The sequence below is a fragment of the Opisthocomus hoazin genome, chromosome 26, assembly GCF_030867145.1.
Source record: "Opisthocomus hoazin isolate bOpiHoa1 chromosome 26, bOpiHoa1.hap1, whole genome shotgun sequence".
Lineage (NCBI taxonomy): Eukaryota > Metazoa > Chordata > Aves > Opisthocomiformes > Opisthocomidae > Opisthocomus > Opisthocomus hoazin.
This window is the reverse complement of record NC_134439.1, coordinates 2,123,792-2,144,496: the sequence shown is the minus strand read 5'-3', so window position 1 is coordinate 2,144,496 and position 20,705 is coordinate 2,123,792. Positions and strand designations below refer to the sequence as shown.

Genomic DNA, 20,705 nt, shown 5'->3' with positions numbered 1-20,705 from the left:
CGTGGCGCGGCCGGGGGGGGGCGAACACAGACCGACAGACCGACCCGCTCCCACGAGGGGCCGGGACGCATCTCCCCACGCGGGGGCGCTGCCGAGCGCGGGGCCCGCCCCGAGCGGCGTTGCCCCTTTAAGAGGCGGTGGCGGCGGGCGCGGACCGCGCGCTGACGTCAGGGCGCTGCCCGGAACTCAGCTGGGTTCCCCGCACGGCCGTTCCCGGCAGCCGCCGCCCCCCCCCCAGCGCCGCCCAGCGGAGGGAGGCGGCGCCGTCCGGGAACAGCCTGCGCGGGGCAGCCCCCCCCGCGCCGTCGCGAGCCGTGACGACACGCGGGACGACCGCGCTGATTGGCCGGCGCGGCCCGTCTGTCGCGGGGCAGCGGAAGCGCCGCGCCGCCATTGGCCGCGCTCGACGTGACGCGGCCGGGGGGGCGGGGCGGGGCGGGGCCGGGCGGGCAGCGGGTTTCTCGTCACTCGGGCAGGGTCCGGGCGCGATCGCCGCCGGTACCGGGAGCCGCCGCCCCGCCCCGCCCGGGACCGCCGGTGAGCGCGGGGGGGCCGGGGCGGGGCGGGCGCGGTGCCGTCGGGCTGCGGGGGCTGCGGGGGCTGCGGGGCAGCGGCCTCCCCCGCCGGCCCGAGGCCGCCGCCGCCCGCCGCTTTCGGTTGTGCCGTGAGGCGGCCGCGGGCCGGGGGCCGCTGGGGAGCTGCTCGCTGCCCGGTGTGCGGCGAGGGGGCTCCTCCCCTCCCCCGTCCCGCGGGTCCCGGCCGGCGCGGAGCGGGCCCGGGCGGGCAGGGGCAGCCCCCGGAGGCGGGGCAGCGGGTCCCGGGGCCGGGCTGGGGCTGCCGGGGAGGCGGGCGGGGGGGGGCAGCGGGGGCCGGGGGGCTCAGCCGGGCCCCGGGGTGGGACTGCCGCGGGTGGGCTGCCCCGCGCCCGGGACTGGGCGGGAGCCGAGGGCCCCGCCCGAGCTGGGCAACGCCGGGCCTGGTTCCCCGGCCGGACCGCGGGCTGCAGCCGGCCCCGCGGGGAGCGGAGCGGGGCCGGGCCGTGCGCGGGGTCTGCCCTCTGCCCGGCAGCTGCACGACGCCCGGTGCGACGCTGTCCCGCGGCCCGCGTTCCCCTGGCTGCGCCGGCCGGAGGGGCAACCGGAGAACCGGGGGGAGCGGGGCCGTGTCCCCGCGGGGAGGGTGGGCTGCCCGCGGCCCGCTCCAGCGAGGGTCCCTCCCGCCTCTGCCTGGTGCGTGTGTCGGCGCGGGTGACCCCCGCGCCCGCCCCGCAGGTGATCGCTGTCACCGTCGCTCCCCGGTGGAGCCTCTTCCGCTGTTCCCTGCGGATCTGCCGGAGCGGCTGGAGCGGCCGGGGCCAGGCGGGCTGTGAGGCCGGGTGTCCTCTGTCCCGGGGCGGGGAACGCGCCGCAGCGGGAGCTGGAAGGGACCCCGGGAGCTGAGGAGCAGCCGGCTGCGGCGTGGGGGTTCGTCAGGGCACTCGCGCCGCGGCTGGGCCTCCCCCTGCCCCACGCTGCTGCCCTCGTCTCCGTTGGCAGAGCTCTGCCTGGTGGCTGCGTTTGTTCCCCTCCAGGGCTGGCGTTGACAGCGTTCCAGAGGAGCAGAGCCAAGTTCTCCTCATCACCTTCTGGGAACTTGCTCTGGTGTGCCCGGAGCAGTCGGCCGCCGCGTTGCAGAGCGGCGTCTCGCCAGCCGGCTGGCGGCTGCGCGGCGGCGAGGAGCCCGGTGCCAGCGCAGAGCCGTTGGCTGGGGGGCCGGGGCCCCCCTGAAGCGTCGCGATGGCTTCTGTCATCAGCCTGGGACTCTGTTGGCGTGGCCTGCGCGACGCTGTCAGTAACGGAGCGCTGCGGGGACGAGGAGCCCTGCAGCCCTCCCCACCCGTCCGGCGCTTCCCCCCCGGCACCCGCTGTGCCCGCAGTCTGCTGCTGGGGCGCGGGCAAGGGCTGTCCCCGGGAGGAGAGGGCAGTGGGAGGCAGCGGCGGGATTGGTGCCAGGGCAGCAGCCCGGCCTCCCATCGGGCCGTCCCGAGCTGCCAGTGCCAACGCACGGCTTGGGCCCCGCTCGTGCTCCGCCCTTGCGTGGAGCTGAAGAAAGATGAGCTTTAGCTCTCGAGCTCCTTTTAGCAGCTCAGCTCTGAGCTCGGGACAGCGTGTTTGCCCCGGGGCTTGCGTCACGCAGTGCTTGGCCCTGGCTGCATCGGTTGCTCCCTGGCCCCGTTCCAGAGACGGGAGAAGAGGCTGACCGCAGAGACGGGCAAGCCTGGCGGAATCGGAAAGGTTCAACCCTCAGATCTTTAAACCCGGTCGAGGGAGGCTTCCCAGCGGCGGGGCTGGCTGGGGAGAGGCTCCTGCGCGGGGTTTCGGGGCTGACGGGGTCAGAGCTTTCCCCCGGGACGGTCCGTGCGTCGGGCTGCCTGGCTGCTCTCTGGTGGTGCTGGAGGAGCTGGAGCTCGGTGCTGCGCCAAGGGAGGGCAACGTCTCCTCTCAGCCCTTCGCGAGGGAGAGGAGGCTTCTGGCTGCTTCCTGACCGCTTCCCGCTCCCGGCCGCTCCTGCCTTCCCGCCCTGCATCGGTGCTGGACCGCGTGGCCTCTGTCGCAGGGCCCGCTCCAGGCTCTGTGCCTCCTGCCCGCTGCGGCAGAGCTGTCGCCGTTGGCCTGAGCCCGCGTTCGTGCAAAGCACATCTCCAGGCTCTGCCCAGCACGCGGCTCCTGTGGCAGTGTGTGCAGCGCTTGCCAGGTCAGGCTCCGCTTCAGCTGGGGGCTGCAAAAGCCCCGTGTGACCTGCTGGTTCTGCTGAGACCCGCGAGGTGAGGACTGGATGCGGCGGAGCCCTGGGGATGGCGAGCAGAGACCGCGTCCCACCCCAGGCTGCCCGCAGGCTCAGCTGGCAGGCAGCGGCCGTCGCTGCGGGCTGCTGCTCCGCTCCGGCGCAGGGCGAGCCGGCCGTGGCTCTTCCGTACTTGTGCGTGTGCTCTGCAGTGACTTCCTTCGCTTCCTGGGCCGCTTGCCTTGCGAGGAGATGCCTGCGGTGGGAAGCGGCAGAGCAGCTTCTGTTTCGCTGTGTGCTAGTTCTGTTTTCAGGGATCGGCGCGATGGCGTGCGGTGCTGGGGCCCCGGCGGGGCACCGGCTTCCTGCGGCTGCGGAGCATGCGCTGCGGCAGGGAGGATCTCGCTCGGAGCCGGAGCCCGGGCTGCCACGGTGGCTTGTTCCACGGCTGTTGGTGGCAGTGGGAAGCGGCCGATTGCCATCCAGATGCCCAGGAGCCGGGCTGGGGCAGCGGCTGCCGTTGCTGGACAGGCTGGTGAAGCGACCGGGGTGCTGCTGCGGTGATGCAATAGGAAATGAGGTGGCCGAGCTCGCCGGCAGCAGGGGACTGTGGCAGCTTGTAGGTTTTCAGCTTGATGCCGTGAAAAGCCGGAGTCGAGGACTCAGCAGGGTATCAGTTTAGGGGTATCAGGCTCTTACCGGGCCCCTGTGTTTGCTGGGGTTTCCCCCCGAAGCAGCTCCGCAGGGTTCGCATGGTGCTGGCAGCAGCCACCGGTACCGAGTCAGAAGGTCCGTGAGTGCCGCCCAGCCGCCTGCCTGGAAGGCTGCTGCCCGTGCTGCTGCGGCCGGACAGACGGCCCGCCGAGGGCTGCATCCGCTGCGGAGCGCGGCTTGGACGCAGCGCCCGGTGCCCGGCCCTGACCTGCAGGTATCGGCGGCTGCGGCAGCTGGCAGAGGGTCCGGGCCGGATGGCTCTGCCCCGGCAGGCCAGGCCGTGCCCTGGGCCTGGGGGCTCCTGCGTGGGCCGGCGGCCCGCTCCTCCCTTTCGTCGCTCCACTGGAAACAGGCTTGGCTCACGTGGTCTGTTCCGAGATTGCACCAGAGGGGTGTTCAGGGCTAATGTCCTGCGGGTTCTGCTCCTGTCTCTGGGGTTATTCGATGCTGTGCAGTTCTAAAAACTCCGTGTCAAGGGCCAGTGCCTGTCTTCTCCCCATATCCCAGTCCACAACAGGACGTTCCCCCTTTCTCTGCTCACCAAAAGCGGGCGCGGTGTCGCCTGCAGCAAAGGTCCAAAGAGCACGGCGTGCGGCGACGCTGGCAGCGTCGGGTGGCAGGGATCTGCCCCGTGGGCCCTCCTGGGGGAAGCTGCAGGCGAACCCCCCTCGCCGTCCCATCCCTCCCTGCGCTGGAGCTGTGGGTGGGCGCCTGCGGCCGCGGCAGGAGCCCCAGGACCCGTCTGCGCTGCTGGAGATGTGCAGGAGCCCCCAGCTCCCGGGCAGGGTTCAGAGCTCCTGGTGCGGCTGCGTGCCCGGGGCAGGCTCGCTCGCCGTTAAGGCTTCATAAATTTCGGTCTCGCCTAACGGAAGCCTGCCTGGCTCCTGCGCGGAGCAGCTGCTCTCACCCTGGGCCGGGGTCTGCTCATGTTGTCTTTGCCTGCCTCCAGCCCATCTTGGGGCGCAGGGCGGAGCAGCCTGGTTTGCTGGAGGGCAGTAAACCCTCTCGAGGGGTGGCACGGCCTTCCTCCCGTCTGCCTCCTCGCTGGGCGAAGCTCCGCGTGCTGGGCGCTGCCCTGTGCCTGCCGGCCCTCCCAGACCTGCGCTCCTCCTGGCACCCTGGCGCTGACGTCCCTTCTGCCGGCTCCTGGGGCCGCCCCACCGGGACCGTTTGCTCCTGCGCCGGTGCCGCCGCCGATGGAGAGCGGTGCCCTGACCGGAGCCCGGGGCCAGCCCGGGGCTCGTGGCCGGTGCCAGCCCCTCTGCGGCTGCCCGGCCGGCCCCCGGCCCCGGCTGACGCGCTGCTCGCTCGAGGACGTCTGGGAAGAGCAAACGGCTTTCTGCAGGGAAGTGACTTTCTGCTGCTGTCGAGCAGAGCTCTGTGCCCTCGCTTCCTGAGCGCAGCTTGCAGTCCCCTCGTTAGCGTTAGTTTGATTTCCATCAATACACGAGTCACAGAATCACAGAATAGTAGGGGTTGGAAGGGACCTCTGTGGGTCATCCAGTCCAACCCTCCTGCCCAAGCAGGGTCACCCAGAGCAGGCTGCACAGGACCTTGTCCAGGTGGGTCTTGAATATCTCCAGAGAAGGAGACTCCACAGCCTCCCTGGGCAGCCTGTTCCAGGGCTCCGTCACCCTCAGAGGGAAGAAGTTCTTCCTCATGTTCAGACAGAACTTCCTGTGCCTCAGTTTGTGCCCATTGCCCCTTGTCCTGTCGCTGGGCACCATTGAAAAGAGCTTGGCCCCATCCTCCTGACCCCCACCCTTCAGATATTTGTAGGCATTTATAAGGTCCCCTCGCAGCCTTCTCTTCTCCAGGCTGAACAAGCCCAGCTCCCTCAGCCTCTCCTCGTAGGAGAGATGCTCCAGTCCCCTCACCATCCTCGTAGCCCTCCGCTGGACTCTCTCCAGTAGCTCCTCATCTTTCTTGAACAAGTCGCTAACTCGAAAATTGCTCCTTCCTTGTTTCTGTTGTTTCCTGGCAAACTCCGCCTTCTGCACTTACTGTAAGCTCGGCAGCTCCTTCCCTGCCTCCCGCAGCAGAGGTGGGCTCGCGCGCGGTCTGGCCAAGACACTGGCACCAGATTAAAGCCTTGGACCTGTCACTGGTGACCTACACGCCCAAGACCCCTCCCTCCTCCCCAGAAGGAAGGTAGCAGAGCTTTGGGAAACCGTGCCTGTGCCTGGGAGGAAGCGTTGCTGACGGCAGGGAAGCGTGCTGTGGTGCGGCGCCGCTCGGCGCTCCCCGGGCCGAAGCTGGGCGGGTGGAAGCTCAGCTCCCAGCGCCGAGCCCGGAGCTGCGCTCCCTGTGCTCGGGGAGCTCCTGCGCCGCTCGGCGCGGGTCGGAGGGGTCTGGCGTGAGGAGCTGCCGGCGGTGTGACTTCTGCCTCTGCTCTGACCCCGTGCTGTGAGGAGCAGCACGAAGCCAGGCTTCCTGCCTGTCTGCGTCGGTAAGAGCGGCTGCGTCCGGCCCGACCTGCGTGGGCTGTGCCCACCCTGCGGGACGGGGGCTGCGAGCTGCTCCGCGGGGGTGCGACGGGACGGGGCTCGGCCTGCGCCCGCCTGCTGCGGACGGCCACGGCCGCCAGTGCGAGCGTGAGCTCTGCTCTGCTCATCTCAGATGTTTCAGATTCGTTTCGTGACGTGTGGTGAAAAGAGAATGAGTCAGAATCCGGGCTTGGTGCAGCTTCACAGCTTGGGAGGCTGGAGCAAAACCTCTCCGCTGCCGCTCTGCTCGGGAAGCTTCCCCAGGCTGGAGCTGGCACTGCCTGCTGTGCCCGCCGCCAGCTGGATTTCGAGTTGTGCCCTGGGGACGGAGCGGAGCTGCTGGGCCCTCGCTCAGTTGCGCTCTGGCTGCTCTGCCGCTCGCCCTGCGGGCAGGCGAGGCTGCGTTGCCACGTCCTGCGCTGCCGGCGTGCGAATGTCGGCGGGTGTGAAAAGGGCTTTTCCCCTCGCAGCCAGGGTGGCTCCTCCGCTGCCCTCCCCCTGCGTCCGCGCCGTTATTCCCACGCTAAGGCAGCAGTTTCGGTCTGCGGTTCCACCGTCCCTTGGCCCAGGCCTGCCCGTGGGCGATGGCCGCGGCACCTGCCCTGCCAGCCGAGCCCAGCCTGGAGGCACGAGCCGGTGCCGGTCCCGGGGCTCCCGGAGCCGGTGCCGCAGCCGCCAGCTCGGGCGTTTGCTGAAGAGGAACCGGCCCCGGGGCGCGTGAGCAGCTCCGCAGGGACGCGGGGCCTGGGCTTGTCCCTCGGGGCGCACGGGAGCTCTGCGGTGTGGTGGGCACAGAGCGGTGCACGTGGCAGCTGCCCCAGCCCCTCGGAGGGACGGGCACTGCCCGGCCCTCGCCAGCCCCGCTCCGGAGCCGCGTGCCTCGGGCTCGCCATGCCCCGGCTGCCTCCGGTTCCAGCGCCGTCAGCCCTCCCCAGGGCAGAGCAGTGGCCGTGGCTGGGTCCTGCCGGGGGGCTGGCGGGAGGCGGGCAGGGGGCTCGGGGGCAGCACCCAGCAGCACGCGTGCCTGTCCCACCAGGTCTCCGGAGCTGGCCAGGATGGCCCAGTGGAACCAGCTGCAGCAGCTCGACACGCGGTACCTGGAGCAGCTCCACCAGCTCTACAGCGACAGCTTTCCCATGGAGCTCCGGCAGTTCCTGGCCCCGTGGATTGAGAGCCAGGACTGGTGAGGCCTTGCGAAACGCTGGCGCGGGGACTTTGCTCAGGACACCCAGCCCGGGGAGGCAGCGGATCTGGAGCAGCTCTGCCACTTCCCCCGGGCTCCTGGCGTGGCAGGGCTGGCCGTGCTCCCTGGGGCTCGTGTGGCGTGGAGTGGAGCGGGACTGTGCCCACGGTGTCAGAGCCCTGACCTGGGGAAGGGGCAGCTCCGAAGCGGAGGTGTCCCCGTCCGGGGCTGACTTAGGGTGGCTCTGCTGTAAACGAGGTTGACACAGAGCACCCGTTCCTGGCTCCCATCAGAGAGCACGTGGGACTGGTGGGGTGCTCGAGCGCGCAGTCTGCCTGGCTTGAGGCCGGGCTTTAAGCCTCAGTCCAAAACCTCTCTGTCGCCCTGCCCTTGCGGGCACAGCCCAAAGGCTCAGGTTATTGGCACGAAGCAATCCAGGCCTGCTCTGGGCAGGTTGGGACGATGGTCAGGGTGCTAAACCGCACGGAGCCGGTGGGTGCGAGCAGAGCTGCCCTGCCTGCAGCCCTGCCGTGCCCGTCCCCGGTGCGGGGCACCCAGGGCTCTGCCCTCCCTCGCGCAGGGCGTACGCCGCCAGCAAGGAGTCCCACGCCACGCTGGTGTTCCACAACCTGCTCGGGGAGATCGACCAGCAGTACAGCCGCTTTCTGCAGGAGTCCAACGTCCTGTACCAGCACAACCTGCGCCGCATCAAGCAGTTCCTGCAGGTGAGGGGGAAGCGCTGGGTCGGTGGGGGGTGGCGCGGGGCGAGGCTGTGGAAACCCGACGGCTTCCTCGCACAGCCCGTGGCCTGCAGCCCTGAAGCATGCGGAGATGCTGGCAGTTACGTTGTGCCTGCTGACCTTGAGGGTTTGAACCTTTTACAGAGCAGATACTTGGAGAAGCCGATGGAAATAGCCCGCATTGTGGCCCGCTGCCTGTGGGAAGAGTCCCGGCTCCTCCAGACGGCTGCCACGGCAGCCCAGGTCAGTGGCTCAGGTGTCCAGGGCCGCGGTCCAGCTGCCCACCCGGCAGCACCGTGCAGGTACTCGGTGCTGTAGAGGTGCTGAAGCCCGAAGCTCCCCACTCGCTTCCTTCAGTAGCGACAGCTGCTTTGTGCTGAGTGCGGTCCGGCTGCGGTGGCTGGTAACTTCTGCTCCCAGGCAGCCGCTGCTTCCTGCTGGGACGCAGCCGGGGTGCTCTCTGCCTGGGTGGGCTGCCTAGCTCTGGTGGGCCTCCATCACCCCTCTCACCCCTTGCATGGGCTGTGCCCTGCACCGTGCAGCCCTGGAGCTAGTGCTGCCAGCGAGCAGCCAGCCACGCTGGCTGTTATTAGTGAGGGGAGTGAAGACCCCTCCTGTAAGACCCCCTCGGGCTGGGAGGGGAGCGTCCCTGGACCGTGGCCCTGTTCTGATGCCCTCTCTGTCCCCTCTGCAGCAAGGGGGACAGGCAACGCATCCGACAGCAGCTGTAGTGACGGAGAAGCAGCAGATGCTGGAGCAGCATCTGCAGGATGTGAGGAAGAGAGTGCAGGTACGTGTGCTGCCTGAGCACCTTCTCCTTTCCCCACCACGGTGATTTAGTGCTTTGAGTAAATCCACATCTCTTGCCTTGCAGGATCTGGAGCAGAAGATGAAAGTGGTGGAGAATCTCCAGGATGACTTTGATTTTAACTACAAGACTTTGAAAAGCCAAGGAGGTAATGGAAGCTCATTAGCGTCTGGCAAACCGAAGTGCATTCCTGGAAGGAGAATTGCTGGAGGGTGTGTACGAAGCCCTCCGGTGGCTCCTCTCCAAGCAAGAAGCGTGGCTTAGGCTCAGGGCGTTTGCGTGGCAATTAGAGAAACCTTGTCTTTTGTTTCTGCCACTGCCGCTGCCTCCAGGGCAGTTAAACCAGAGCTTTGCCTGTGAATAAAGAAATGTGGAGGTGATAGCACTGCTGCGCATGCAGGAAAGCCAGAGAAGTGCTTAGAGGCCGTGTGAGATCGCTCCTTAACTATCGAAGGCTTTCTGGGGTGCCTTTTGTGTGATGGTTGGGAGGCAGGAGGAGTCCGTGTGCCTGGCTGAAAGCTCCTCACCTCTCTGCGCAGATATGCAGGATCTGAATGGAAACAACCAGTCGGTGACCCGCCAGAAAATGCAGCAGCTGGAGCAGATGCTCACGGCGCTGGACCAGATGCGAAGGGTATGTGTGCAGCTGGCTGCCGGACCCCCGGGGTGCAGCGGTGCCCCTTGCCTGGGCTGAGCCTGGTCTTCTGCACGGCCAGAACCGAGAGCAGCGCTGGGAACACAGCCCCAGGCAGCTTCTTGCTTGTCCATGAGTGTGAAACTTGCAGATCTCGGAGGGAGATGGAGGATGTTGCAGGTTTTGCTTTCTTTTTGACAGGGTATTGTGAGCGAGCTGGCCGGACTGCTGTCAGCCATGGAGTACGTGCAGAAGATGCTGGCAGATGAGGAACTGGCAGACTGGAAGAGACGGCAGCAGATCGCCTGCATTGGCGGCCCACCGAATATCTGCTTAGACCGGCTTGAGAACTGGTAGGAGCTGGCTGCGGGTTGGATCGGTCACTGGAGAGGTGGCATTCAAACACCTGCAGTGGAGATGAGCTCTTTGCCTCTGGAAATGTCCTGGCAAAATGTCTGCTGATGCCTGCACGTGTAAATGTAATCCGCCAGTGAGACTGGTCCTTGGCAGTGGGCACCAGTGCTGGAGTGGTTAGCCCCAGGCCGGTGGGATTTTAAGGCTGCTGTGAGAAGTGTCTGTTCCTGGGGTGTCTCTGCAGAACTTGGGTTTCTTTTGTAATGCATGGCCTAGAAAAATGCACTGGGCTGGGGGCCATAGACGAGTTCTGTTCTCTCTGGTTCGGTACGGAGAGTGTCCTCTCGCACAGGCGAGGGAAGAGGAGGTCTCTGCTGGCTGGGACCGTGCCTGCCTTGGCAGCCAGAGCTAATGCTGGTTCTTCTGCTCCCCTAGGATAACCTCTCTTGCTGAATCGCAGCTACAGACCCGGCAGCAGATCAAGAAGTTGGAAGAACTGCAGCAGAAAGTGTCCTACAAGGGTGACCCAATTGTCCAACACCGGCCCATGCTGGAGGAGCGGATTGTGGAGCTGTTCAGGAACCTGATGAAAAGGTGCCGAGGGCTGGGCAGGAGCTGTGGGCAGTCCCTGGGCACAGGCAGTGGGTGCAGGGGTGGGCAGCGAGCGCGCTGGACCGGGCCTGGGGTTTGACTCTGGTTCTTGTGCTTTTCCCCTGCAGCGCTTTCGTCGTGGAGCGGCAGCCCTGCATGCCCATGCACCCCGACCGGCCCCTGGTCATCAAAACCGGCGTGCAGTTCACCACCAAAGTCAGGTGGGTGTCGCTGGCCCCTGCGGTCCCACCGCGCTGCGGGCGAGGGAAGGGAGCTGCGCAGGGGGAAGCGAAGCGGGATCTCTCTCCGGAGGAGATGCCGGTGCGGAGGCAGCCTCCAGCTTGCCTGGGGAGAGCTGGTGCTGGGAGGGAGTGAATCCCAGCCGCTGCGTGACTCAGGCTGGGATGGCGGCTCCTGGCTGGGGCTCTGCCGTGTTCCTGGAGGCAGATGGAGTTCTGGTAAATCCTGCTGCAGGGGCGGGTGGCCTGGCCAGCCCTCCTGTGTTCCCTGCCAGCCTCTGCAGAGAGCGGCTGCTCCGACACCGGGCTCTGCCTGGGGCTTCTTCACCATCTCCCAGCTGTGCCCCCGTTGCCCCCTGGCATGTGGCAGCCATGAGCAGGGTTGGAGGGTGTTTGTTCAGAGCAGAGGTCTGCCTGGTGTGGGCAGCCCAAACGAGCCCTCCTCGGAGTGCTCAGGGGAGCATCGGCGTGTCCCCAGCTCGGGGACAGGGGTCGGGGCTGACAGGTCGCACGCCTGCGTGCAGACAGGCCCGGGGATGCCGGAGGAGCTGGGTCCGTGTGGTGTGAGCGGTGGAGCTGCCTGCCGGGGATGCCCCCGCGCTGCTGCCCGGCGCCGCGCCGGACTGGGGCTGTTCACGTGTGCAGGGTGCTCATGCTCTGCCCCTGCTGACTCCTTGCAGGTTGTTGGTCAAGTTCCCAGAGCTGAACTATCAGCTGAAGATTAAAGTCTGCATTGACAAGTGAGTCCTGCGCTCTGATCCCGGCGGCGCTGGCGGGGCTGCTGGAGCGGGACTGGTCCTGCTGCCGCTGGGTCAGGCTCCATCCCTCACCGAGGGCCAGCGTGACCCCCGCAGAAGGGGAGGGTGCGGGGTGGGTTTGTTCCCATGCTGGGGGGCAGCCGGGGGGGCCTCGATGTTGTGATGCAGCCAGCCCCGCGCACCAGCTCGTCTGCATCGGGGTGGGAAGGCCGTGGCCATGACCGGGTGTCTCTCTGCCCTTTCCTAGGGACTCCGGGGATGTTGCAGCACTTCGGGGGTAAGTGCAATGTTTTTGGTTTTGTTTTCTTTTTTCTTGCTTCTGCTTTTAACCCTGGCAAATGTCCTACCGCACGTTCGCTCTGAGAGGGCCCTGTCAGCCACGCTCTTTCCTCTTTCCAGGTCCCGGAAGTTTAACATCCTGGGGACAAACACCAAGGTCATGAACATGGAGGAGTCGAACAACGGCAGCCTCTCAGCAGAGTTCAAGCACCTGGTGGGTACCACGAGCTCTCGGGCTGCTGCTTGTCAAGGCCGTGTGCCGTCACGGTGTTGCTGCAGCGCGTTCCTTCTCCCCGCAGACCCTGCGGGAGCAGCGGTGCGGTAACGGAGGCAGAGCCAACTGCGATGTAAGTGCTGGGGGGGCCCTGGGTGCAAGAGCCCTTTGCCGGCAGCTCCGCTCCGTGCCGAGCGGCTGGCCCACGAGGGAGGTGGGAGCCCTGCCCTGGGGTGGGGTGTCCACGGGCACCTTCTGGGCGTTCAGCCCTGTCCACCCAGACCTGAGCCACATCGCTGGGCGTGATGGCCATGGGTCAGGCTGAGGGCAGGCGTCTCCTGCATGCTCATTGTGTCCTCTTCCGCCCTAGGCATCGCTGATCGTGACCGAGGAGCTGCATCTCATCACCTTCGAGACAGAGGTGTATCACCAGGGGCTGAAGATCGACCTGGAGGTGAGCTGTGGGTTCCTGCCTGTCTCTGGGCCTGGGTGCAGAGGAGCCCTGGGAGATGTCCTAGCCCGTGGTCACGTCCTGTCTTTGCAGACCCACTCCCTGCCTGTGGTGGTCATCTCCAACATCTGCCAGATGCCCAATGCCTGGGCCTCCATCCTGTGGTACAACATGCTGACCAACAACCCCAAGGTAGGACCCGGCCCTGTGGGGCGGCTGGCAGAGCAGCAGCGCAGGCTCTGGGTCCAGCGTGTCCCAGCAGGCAGGGAAAGCAGCTGCTGAGGGAAGCTGTGGCCTGGCAGCAGCGCTGGGCCTTGCTTCGGTCCCACGTCCTGCTCAGGGCTGTGTTTTCCCCCGTGCAGAACGTGAACTTCTTCACCAAGCCCCCCATTGGGACGTGGGACCAGGTGGCAGAGGTGCTGAGCTGGCAGTTCTCCTCCACCACAAAGCGTGGCCTCAGCATCGAGCAGCTGACAACGCTGGCAGAAAAACTTCTAGGTAAGCTGGTGCGGGTGTCCCGCGCGTCCCCGCTGCCCCTCGGCGTGGCTCCCCGCCGGTGAGTGCGAGGCAGGAGCAAGGTCATGGTGTTTGGAAGGGGAGCTGTAATCAGTTGCTTGGTTTTCCCCCAAACACCACAAACTTTGGGCTGCTCCCTGGAAGTGGTGCCCTTGGAAAAACAGCTCAACCTAAACGTTGATCTCCTGTTCTTCTCTGCCAGGGCCAGGTGTGAATTACTCCGGCTGTCAGATCACCTGGGCCAAGTTTTGCAAGGTACAACTCCCCCTCTTCCCCCGAGCACCTTCCCTCGGCTGTTCCCTTCCTCCCGGCTGTGCTCATGGCCTCTCGGCCCTCTTCCTCAGGAGAACATGGCTGGCAAAGGCTTCTCCTTCTGGGTCTGGCTGGACAACATCATTGACTTGGTGAAAAAGTACATCCTGGCGCTGTGGAACGAAGGGTGAGCTGCGCCCGGCAGCGCTCCAGAGCCCCTTGGTTAGGCTGGGCCTGGGGAGGGGTCCCACAAGTCCTGTCCAGGGGGAGTGGGCTGCCTTGCCCGGGTGCAGGTGGGCTCTCCCGGGATGCTTTTTCTGTCCAGGCTCTGTTGGTGGGTTCAGAGTGAAACCTCTCCCTGGCACCTGGGAATCCCTAACGTGTCGGTGGCTCTGCTGGTGGCCAGGCCAGGCCCTGCTGCTGCCCGACGCTGGTAGCCTTCACGTCCTGGGACAGCTGCCCCAGTGTCCTGACCCACCCTCGCTCTCCTCGCGTCCTGGTGCACAGGTACATCATGGGGTTCATCAGCAAGGAGCGGGAGCGAGCCATCCTGAGCACCAAGCCTCCAGGAACCTTCCTGCTGCGGTTCAGCGAGAGCAGCAAGGAGGGCGGCATCACCTTCACGTGGGTGGAGAAGGACATCAGCGGTACGTTGCTCTCCCCGGCACTGCCCGGGCTGCGGTGCCTTGCTCAGCCGGCGATCCTGGCTCTGGAGGGGGCTTGGACCACGGCAGTGTCCCCTGATGAGACGTTTGTCCTCTGTCCTTGTCCTGACAAGTCCGTTCCCTAGGGTAAGTCTTTGAGGGTGGGGGCCCTTCGCTGGTCTCTGCCTCCTGGGTGCCCCTGCCCACGCGCTGCCCGTCCGGCGCAGTCCTCGCAGCACTGAGACCGGTTGGCAGGTCCCCATCCTGCGCCGTGGTGGGCTGGGTGCCTCGCGAGGCTGAGCACGGGCCCAGGCCGGTCTGTCACAGAATCACAGAATCACAGAATCACAGAATAGTAGGGGTTGGAAGGGACCTCTGTGGGTCACCCAGCCCAACCCCCTGCCCAAGCAGGGTCACCCAGAGCAGGCTGCACAGCACCGCATCCAGGGGGGTCTGGAATATCTCCAGAGAAGGAGACTCCACAGCCTCCCTGGGCAGCCTGGGCCAGGGCTCCGTCACCCTCAGAGGGAAGAAGTTCTTCCTCGGGTTCAGCTGGAGCTTCCTCTGCTTCAGTTTGTGCCCGGTGCCCCTTGTCCTGTCTCGTCCCTGCTGCTCGCGGGGTGCTGGAGGAAGGCCCTGCCTTTGCCCGAGGAACGCGGGTGCCTTCCCCTGTGTCAAAAGTTTCCTTGTACAGGGAAGACCCAGATCCAGTCCGTGGAGCCGTACACCAAGCAGCAGCTGAACAACATGTCATTCGCGGAGATCATCATGGGCTACAAAATCATGGATGCCACCAACATCCTGGTGTCCCCCCTGGTGTACCTGTACCCAGACATCCCCAAGGAGGAGGCGTTCGGGAAGTACTGCCGCTCCGAGAGCCAGGAGCACTCGGAAGCTACCGACTCAGGTAGTCGTTGACTTTCCGTGTCGCAGCATGGCTCCCGCGTCGCAGGGCGGCTCCGGGGACGGCGCTGGGGCAGGAGCTGGCACCAGCCATGGTCCCTGCGGGGCAGAGCCGCAGCCTGGGACGGGTGCAGGTGCCCGTGGGGTGCGGGCAGTGAGGGCTGCGCGGGGCTGGCTGCGGGGCGGGAGGGAGCAGGGTCCCTCCGGCCGCTGGTGACGGGGCTGCTCGCTCCCTGCAGGTGCTGCTCCGTACCTGAAGACCAAGTTCATCTGCGTCACTCCGTAAGTGTTCTGGGGGTGTCTGCGTGCTCGGCCTCGCTGGGGGGGTCCTGTCCCCCCTCGGCTCGGTCTCTGCCCGGTGCCGTGCGGCTCCCCGGCTGCGTGGGGGCTGGGCAGGCTGCGGCTCGCTGCCCTGACCGCAGGGCTCTGCTTCCCCTCCCGGGCCCCTTTCCTCGGGAGCACTCGCGGGCGGCTGGGCCGTGCCCTGGGGCCCGGCGGCGGGGGGAGAGGGTGTCGCAGGGCTCTGCCCGGGCGCTGACTCCGAAGGTTTCTCTGCTTTTCTCTCCCTCCACCAGCACCTCCTTCAGCAACACCATCGACCTGCCCATGTCCCCACGCACGCTGGACTCGCTCATGCAGTTCGGCAGCAGCAGCGAGGGCGCGGAGGCCAACGCGGGAGGGCAGTTCGGTGAGTCGGGTGGGTCGCGGCGCACGGGGGGTCCCCCCGTAGCCGTGCACGGGCGCCGTAACCTCGGGCTGTGTCTCCCCGCAGAGTCGCTGACCCTCGACATGGAGTGTGCTTCCTCGCCGATGTGAGGTGCTCTGCCGGCGCGCGCGGGGGCCATCCCGGCACTCGGGCTTCCCGCCTCCAAGAACCCCCCGGTCTCGCCCGGCGCGGTCACGGTTGCTCCGGGCCTTTCCTCGGGAGGAGCTGGGGGCCGGGGTTCCTGCCACCGATTCCTGGTTTGCCCCAACGAACACCCCCTCAGCAGGGCGGTGCCGCTCGTCTCTTCGGGGGGAGGGGGGGGATCAACCTTTTTCTATTTCCTTCCGTAACAGTTTTTTATTATTGTTTTGCTCATTCAAGTGCCTATTAGCCTCCAGTCGCAACCTCAGTTTTCACAAACGCTTCTGCAGCCCCCGCCGTGCTGCCTGCTGTTGGAAGCTGCTTTCCCCACTGCCCGGGAAGATCTTAGGAGCCTGGATTTGCCTCTGGGTGCCTGGGAGGGCAGCGGCCGGTCCTGGCCTCCGCGCAGGCTGCCTGCTGCGGGTGGGGGTCTGCCCTGCCGCTGCCCCAGCAGCCCCCCCAGCTCGCAGAGGGCACTCCCCGCTGCTCCTTCGGCCCCGCTCTTGGCCGGGGGGACCAACCCGCAGCTCCGAGCTGCGGGGCAGATGGGCCCTGTCAGGGCGATGCTTCTGCTGGGAGCAGGGAGTTGGGGTGGCTGCCTCTGCCTGGCACCGGCTTCCTGCTGCGGGCACCGGGGTCCAGCGGGCTCCTGCAGCCCCAGGGCTCCTACTGGGATGACTGGTTTCCCTGTGGCGCAGAGGCAGCCCTGGGGCAGGGCGGTGACGTGCCCCAACACCAGTGCGTGCTTGTGCAACACTTGCACCTGGGGTCTGCTTTGGGACCTGGGTGCAAGCCCAGAGGCTGCCCCGACCGTGGCTCGCCCCGTGGCCGGGCCGGTGGCGGGAGCACGGCTGCGCTTGGGAGGATGGGGCTGCTGGGCCCAGCGTGACCCGCAGCGAGGGCCTGGCCTGGCCCCCTGCCCTCCGGCGTGGCTCGTGGTGTGCCAGGCAGTGGGTTTGCAGCTTCTCGGGGGGCTTCGCGTGGCATTTTTGGTTGGAGGTTGGCTGTTGCCGTTAAGGTAGGAGGTGGCAAGCGTTGAAGGGAGCAGGGTGGACGCAGGGAGAGCAATCCGCTGTCGGCCAGCGCGCGACAGAGACGGGGCCGGCGCAGAGAGCAGGTTCCCTTGCGCGAAGGCGGGGGGTGGGCTGACCAGCGGTTGTGGTTCCGTGTTCACCCGCTCTCCCTGCCGTGGGCACGCAGACACCGCTGGGCGAGGAAGAGGAGGGAGCGGTGGGCACCAGGAGAGCTGCCTACCCCCCGTGGTGGTAACGGGGCTGCGGCTGCCCGCGGGGCTTGGCGCGAGCGGGGTGCGTGCTGTCCTCGGCCGGGCCCCGGGCTGTGGGAGCTGTCAGCACTGGGGCTGGGGGTGACATCAGCGGAGAAACGTCTTGCTGGGCCCCAGCCCGGGGCTTCAGAGGGCTCTGCTGGGTCTTGGTTCAACCGTGGGTGGAGGGAAGCCCCCTGTCACCCGTGCCAGGCGCAGGGTGGACCCGTGGCGGGGCTCTGGCTCCTCTGCCCCGTGAGGACCGTGGGGTGTCCCCGTGCCCCCCAGCATCGCAGCCTGCGGGCAGGGCAGCGGGTGGCATCCCGGGGGAAGGGAGAGAGGGCTGGGGGGCTGGGCCAGCCCCCGTAGCTGTGCGTGGGCAGGAGGGGGGGCCGGGGCTGCCCTGGGGAGGGGAAGCCCTTTGAAGGCAGGCGGTGCTCGGGGGGGGGACAAGGGCCGTGCCCCTTGCCCCCGCGCTCGCCTGTGGCTGCCTCCAGCTGCAGTCACTGTAGCCCTGGGCAGCAATCAATACTGTAAAAAATTTTATTTTTTGTATATTTTATTGCTGTATCTACAGGCTTTAACTTTCTGCAGAATAAAGGCTCTGAAGCGACGCGGTCTGGGGGTGTGAGCTCAGCTGTCTGCGTGCGGCGCCCGCCTGACCCCGCTCCGGGAACTGGGGCCTCCGTCAGCCAAACGCCGGCCCTGACGCCAGCGCTGCGGTTTGCTGGGCGCTGCCTGCACTGCTGCCTGCACCGCTGCCCGCAGGCGTGGGCCGCCCCCTCCCCAGCTGCCCCCTCCCCAGCTGCCCCCCTCATCGCCGGGGCAGGCTGCGGGGCGGCAGCGGGGGCCGTATCGCCATGCCGCAGCCCGGGGCTTCCCCTCTGCTCCCCCCCGGGCCGTGCCCTGGGGTGGCTGCGGGGCCCAGCCTGGGGCTGCCCTGCCCTCTCCTGGGGACGCACCCAGAGCTGCGGGGCCCAGCACCCTGCCCCGCTGCGGGAACGGCCCCCGTCCCCGGGCTGCGGCCCCCCCGGCTCACCCCGCAGCGCGGGATGGCGGCGGGGTTTGGGCTCCGGTGAGGCCGAGGGGCAGAGGTTGCTGCTCCGTCGGGCAGGATGAGCAGGGGGGTTCTTCCTGCGGGTGATGCCCAGGGAATCCCCCCTCGTCCCTGGGGCCCGGGCTGCGCTGGGCCGGGCGGAGGGGCCGGAGGCAGCCCCGGAGCCCCCTGCACCCCTGGCGCGTCCCGCTCGGCGTCGGGCGCAGTCCCGAGGCCGTCGCCTGTCCCTGCTCTGGGACCCAGCCCCGCCAGGACCCCCCCTGCCTCTCCAAACCCAACCAGGGCTCCGCGCCGGCAAACCCCCCCCAGCCCCGAGGCAGCCGCAGGGGATCGTGCGCCCACTCCGGGGGGCTCACACGGGACCAGGGACCCCCAGCTCCTCTCCGCCAGCTGCAGGATGGGGTGGAAAACCCCAGAACAAGGAATTTTCTTGCCGATACACAAACCCTGAGGTTGTTGCAGCCGTGTGCTGTCGGGAACACCGCGTCCTGTCCCACGCTCCTGCAGATAAACGGGCTCTTATCTCCCTGCACCCACATGCCCCGCCGCATCCCTGGCGGGACCTGCCCCGGGGGGGCCGGGGGGGCCGGCTCCCACGTAAGGGGGCTAACGGGGGGCCCAGCCCCTGCCTAACGGGGTTAATGGGGGGCCCAGCCCCTGCCTGATGGGGTTAATGGGGGGCCCAGCCCCTGCCTGATGGGGTTAATGGGGGGCCCAGCCCCTGCCTCATGGGGTTAATGGGGGGGCCAACCCCTGGTTAATGGGGGGCCCAGCCCCTGCCTAATGGGGTTAATGGGGGGCCCAGCCCCTGCCTAACAGGGTTAATGGGGGGCCCAGCCCCTGCCTAACGGGGTTAATGGGCAGCCGATCCGATCTCAGGGGGTTGCTGCGGTGAACGCTCCGGCTGGCAGCATGGGGGCAAGTGCCGGGGCCTGATTTGCAGCAGGGAAAGAGCCCGGGGAAGGTGCTGGACCCTGTGGCACCGGGGGCAGCTGCTCCCCCCACCACCACCTCCCATGCCCAGGCCCTCCCGGGGGGCTGCAGTCTGAGCAGGGCTGGGCTCCCCGCTTTGTCCCGGTGCTGGGTGCTGCAGCGGGACCTGGGTGGGAAGGCTGGGGAGTGGGGCTGTTTGTGGCTCCGAAAGGAGGTCACGGGGGCGGCTTTGCCTCTTCCTCGGGGCCCCGGCCGCCCCCTCCGGCATCGCAGCGGGGAGGGAGCGGGGACGGCGTCTGAGCCAAACGTGCGGGAGGATTAGGGGTTTCCAAAGGCAGATAAGCTGCTTGGGATGCAGACGCTTGCGTGACGGGGACAGGATGGCCCCGCGGGGACAGGCAGCCACCTGCCAGGGCAGCCCCGTGCCGCAGGGAGCCCGGAGCAGGCAGCCATCGGCACGGCCAAACCGGCCGCGCTCGGGGGGGCCCAGCTGCTGCTGGCCGAGCCCCGGGGTCCCGCCAGCCCCAGGCGAGTCCAGCCCGTGAATGCTGACAGTTCCTTGGGGATAAACCCCCAGACGGGGATTAGCGAGGCCGCGGCAGAGCCGTGATTACAGCCCCGGGGTCAAGGGACGGAACTGGCAGTGCTGCAAGGGGGGGCGGGAGGCAGAGACCCCCGGGCTCGGGAGCCTGCCCAGAGCTCCGCTCCTCCGTTCTGCAGGGAGCCGGTGCCAGCTGCGCGTCTGGGCCGTGCCCCATGGCAGTGCCCGGCCCCCCGTGCGGGCACAGGCACCGAGCGGGGCCCACACCCCGGCCCTGGCTGCCATTGCAGTGACCCCGGCAGCTCCAACAGAGTGGGGAAGCCACAAAGCCCCCCCTCGGCCGGCCGCCCCGACGGCTTCGAGCCCCTGCTCCCCCCAGCTGGCGCGTGCTGTGCGTGCCCCGAGCCCCCGGCCCCCACGCCTGGCTGCTCCTCCGCAGCCCACCGCAGCCATCACCCACCAGCCCACTGCAGCCATCGCCCACCAGCCCACCGCAGCCATCACCCACCAGCCCACCACAGCCATCACCCACCAGACCACTGCAGCCATCACCCACCAGCCCACTGCCGCCATCGCCCACCAGGGCGTACCCGTGGGCATGCCGGAGCTGACGGGCGCTGCGGACTCCTCCACCCTCGCGCTGCCCGGCCACGCTGCTGCCGAGGGAGCGAGCGGTGGGATGCTCCGCTCCGAGGGTCCATCTCGGCCTCCTCCTCGTCGCACCCTCGTCGAGGGCTGCTTTGAGCTGAGCTGCAGGGCGCACGCCATCGCTGCCCCAGCCAGATGCCATCTCTGCTTGTAAAAACCCAATCAAATATTGCATCACCCTCAGACTTTCACACGCAGCAGAGCTGAGCCAAGCGAGGCCTTGGCGGCGGCACCCGCTGCCAGGTGTGGCAGAGGTCTGACCTGGAGCTCCGGCACGGCGTTGGTCCCCGGGTGCCACCGTCTGCCAGCCCCGCCGGCGCCGGCCGTGCCGGGGGGACGCGACCTGCCTGTCCGGGAGCGGCGCTGGTCCACGGGCCGGTCAGGCGCTGCGGATGCACGCAGGTCGTGTCCCCCCGGCACGGCTGCTGCCGGCGGGGCTGGCAGACGGTGATCCCACCCTGGCTCCGAGCGTGGCACCGACGCCGAGGGCTCACCTCGCGCCGACGCAGGGCAGCGGGCCCCTGGCTGGACGTGCTGCAGCTCCCAGCGCCGCTCCCGATGCCCCTGCCCAGCCCAGCCCTGGGCAGGCGCGGGGCAGCCGAGCCCCTGGTCCTGGGTGGGTGGTGGGCACTGCCCGGGCCCCCCCGGCCCCCCCGGTGCCCCCCGGCTGTGCAGGGTCCGGGCTGGCTGCGTGTCCCTGTGATCCGAGCAGGCGGGAGCGGGGGGATGACCCGAGCGAGCACAGAGCCTTCGCCGGGCGCGGGGCGGCTGCGGGGGCCGAGCGCTCGCTGGGTCGTTCCCAGCCGGAGCCGAGCGGGTGGAAGCAGAGGTTTCCTGTGGAAATTCCCTCTTGGACAAAATGCCATTTCCCAGCCTTTTCCATGGA

At 67.9% G+C, this 20,705-nt stretch overlaps 1 protein-coding gene across 3 annotated transcripts; it reads left to right on the top strand.

The window, feature by feature from the left end:
• Positions 1-440: 440 nt before the first annotated feature.
• On the top strand, positions 441-17,253 carry STAT3 (signal transducer and activator of transcription 3). Of its 3 annotated transcripts, none has more exons than XM_075443842.1 (24): positions 441-537; positions 7,000-7,146; positions 7,727-7,871; positions 8,031-8,129; positions 8,581-8,676; positions 8,761-8,842; positions 9,234-9,328; positions 9,530-9,681; positions 10,118-10,276; positions 10,402-10,494; positions 11,193-11,252; positions 11,518-11,547; positions 11,670-11,763; positions 11,849-11,896; positions 12,134-12,217; positions 12,308-12,406; positions 12,577-12,712; positions 12,933-12,985; positions 13,075-13,169; positions 13,490-13,629; positions 14,321-14,533; positions 14,769-14,811; positions 15,105-15,217; positions 15,302-17,253. In XM_075443842.1, the coding sequence occupies exons 2-24, from the start codon at positions 7,019-7,021 to the stop codon at positions 15,343-15,345; spliced, it is 2,301 nt and encodes a 766-aa protein (XP_075299957.1). In that variant the 5' UTR covers positions 441-537; positions 7,000-7,018; the 3' UTR covers positions 15,346-17,253. The 3 variants fall into 3 exon arrangements, with proteins under 3 accessions (XP_075299957.1, XP_075299956.1, XP_075299958.1); XM_075443841.1 differs by having other exon boundaries at positions 14,321-14,536; XM_075443843.1 differs by lacking the exons at positions 15,105-15,217; positions 15,302-17,253 and having other exon boundaries at positions 14,321-14,536; positions 14,769-14,815.
• The last annotated feature ends 3,452 nt before the right edge of the window (positions 17,254-20,705 follow it).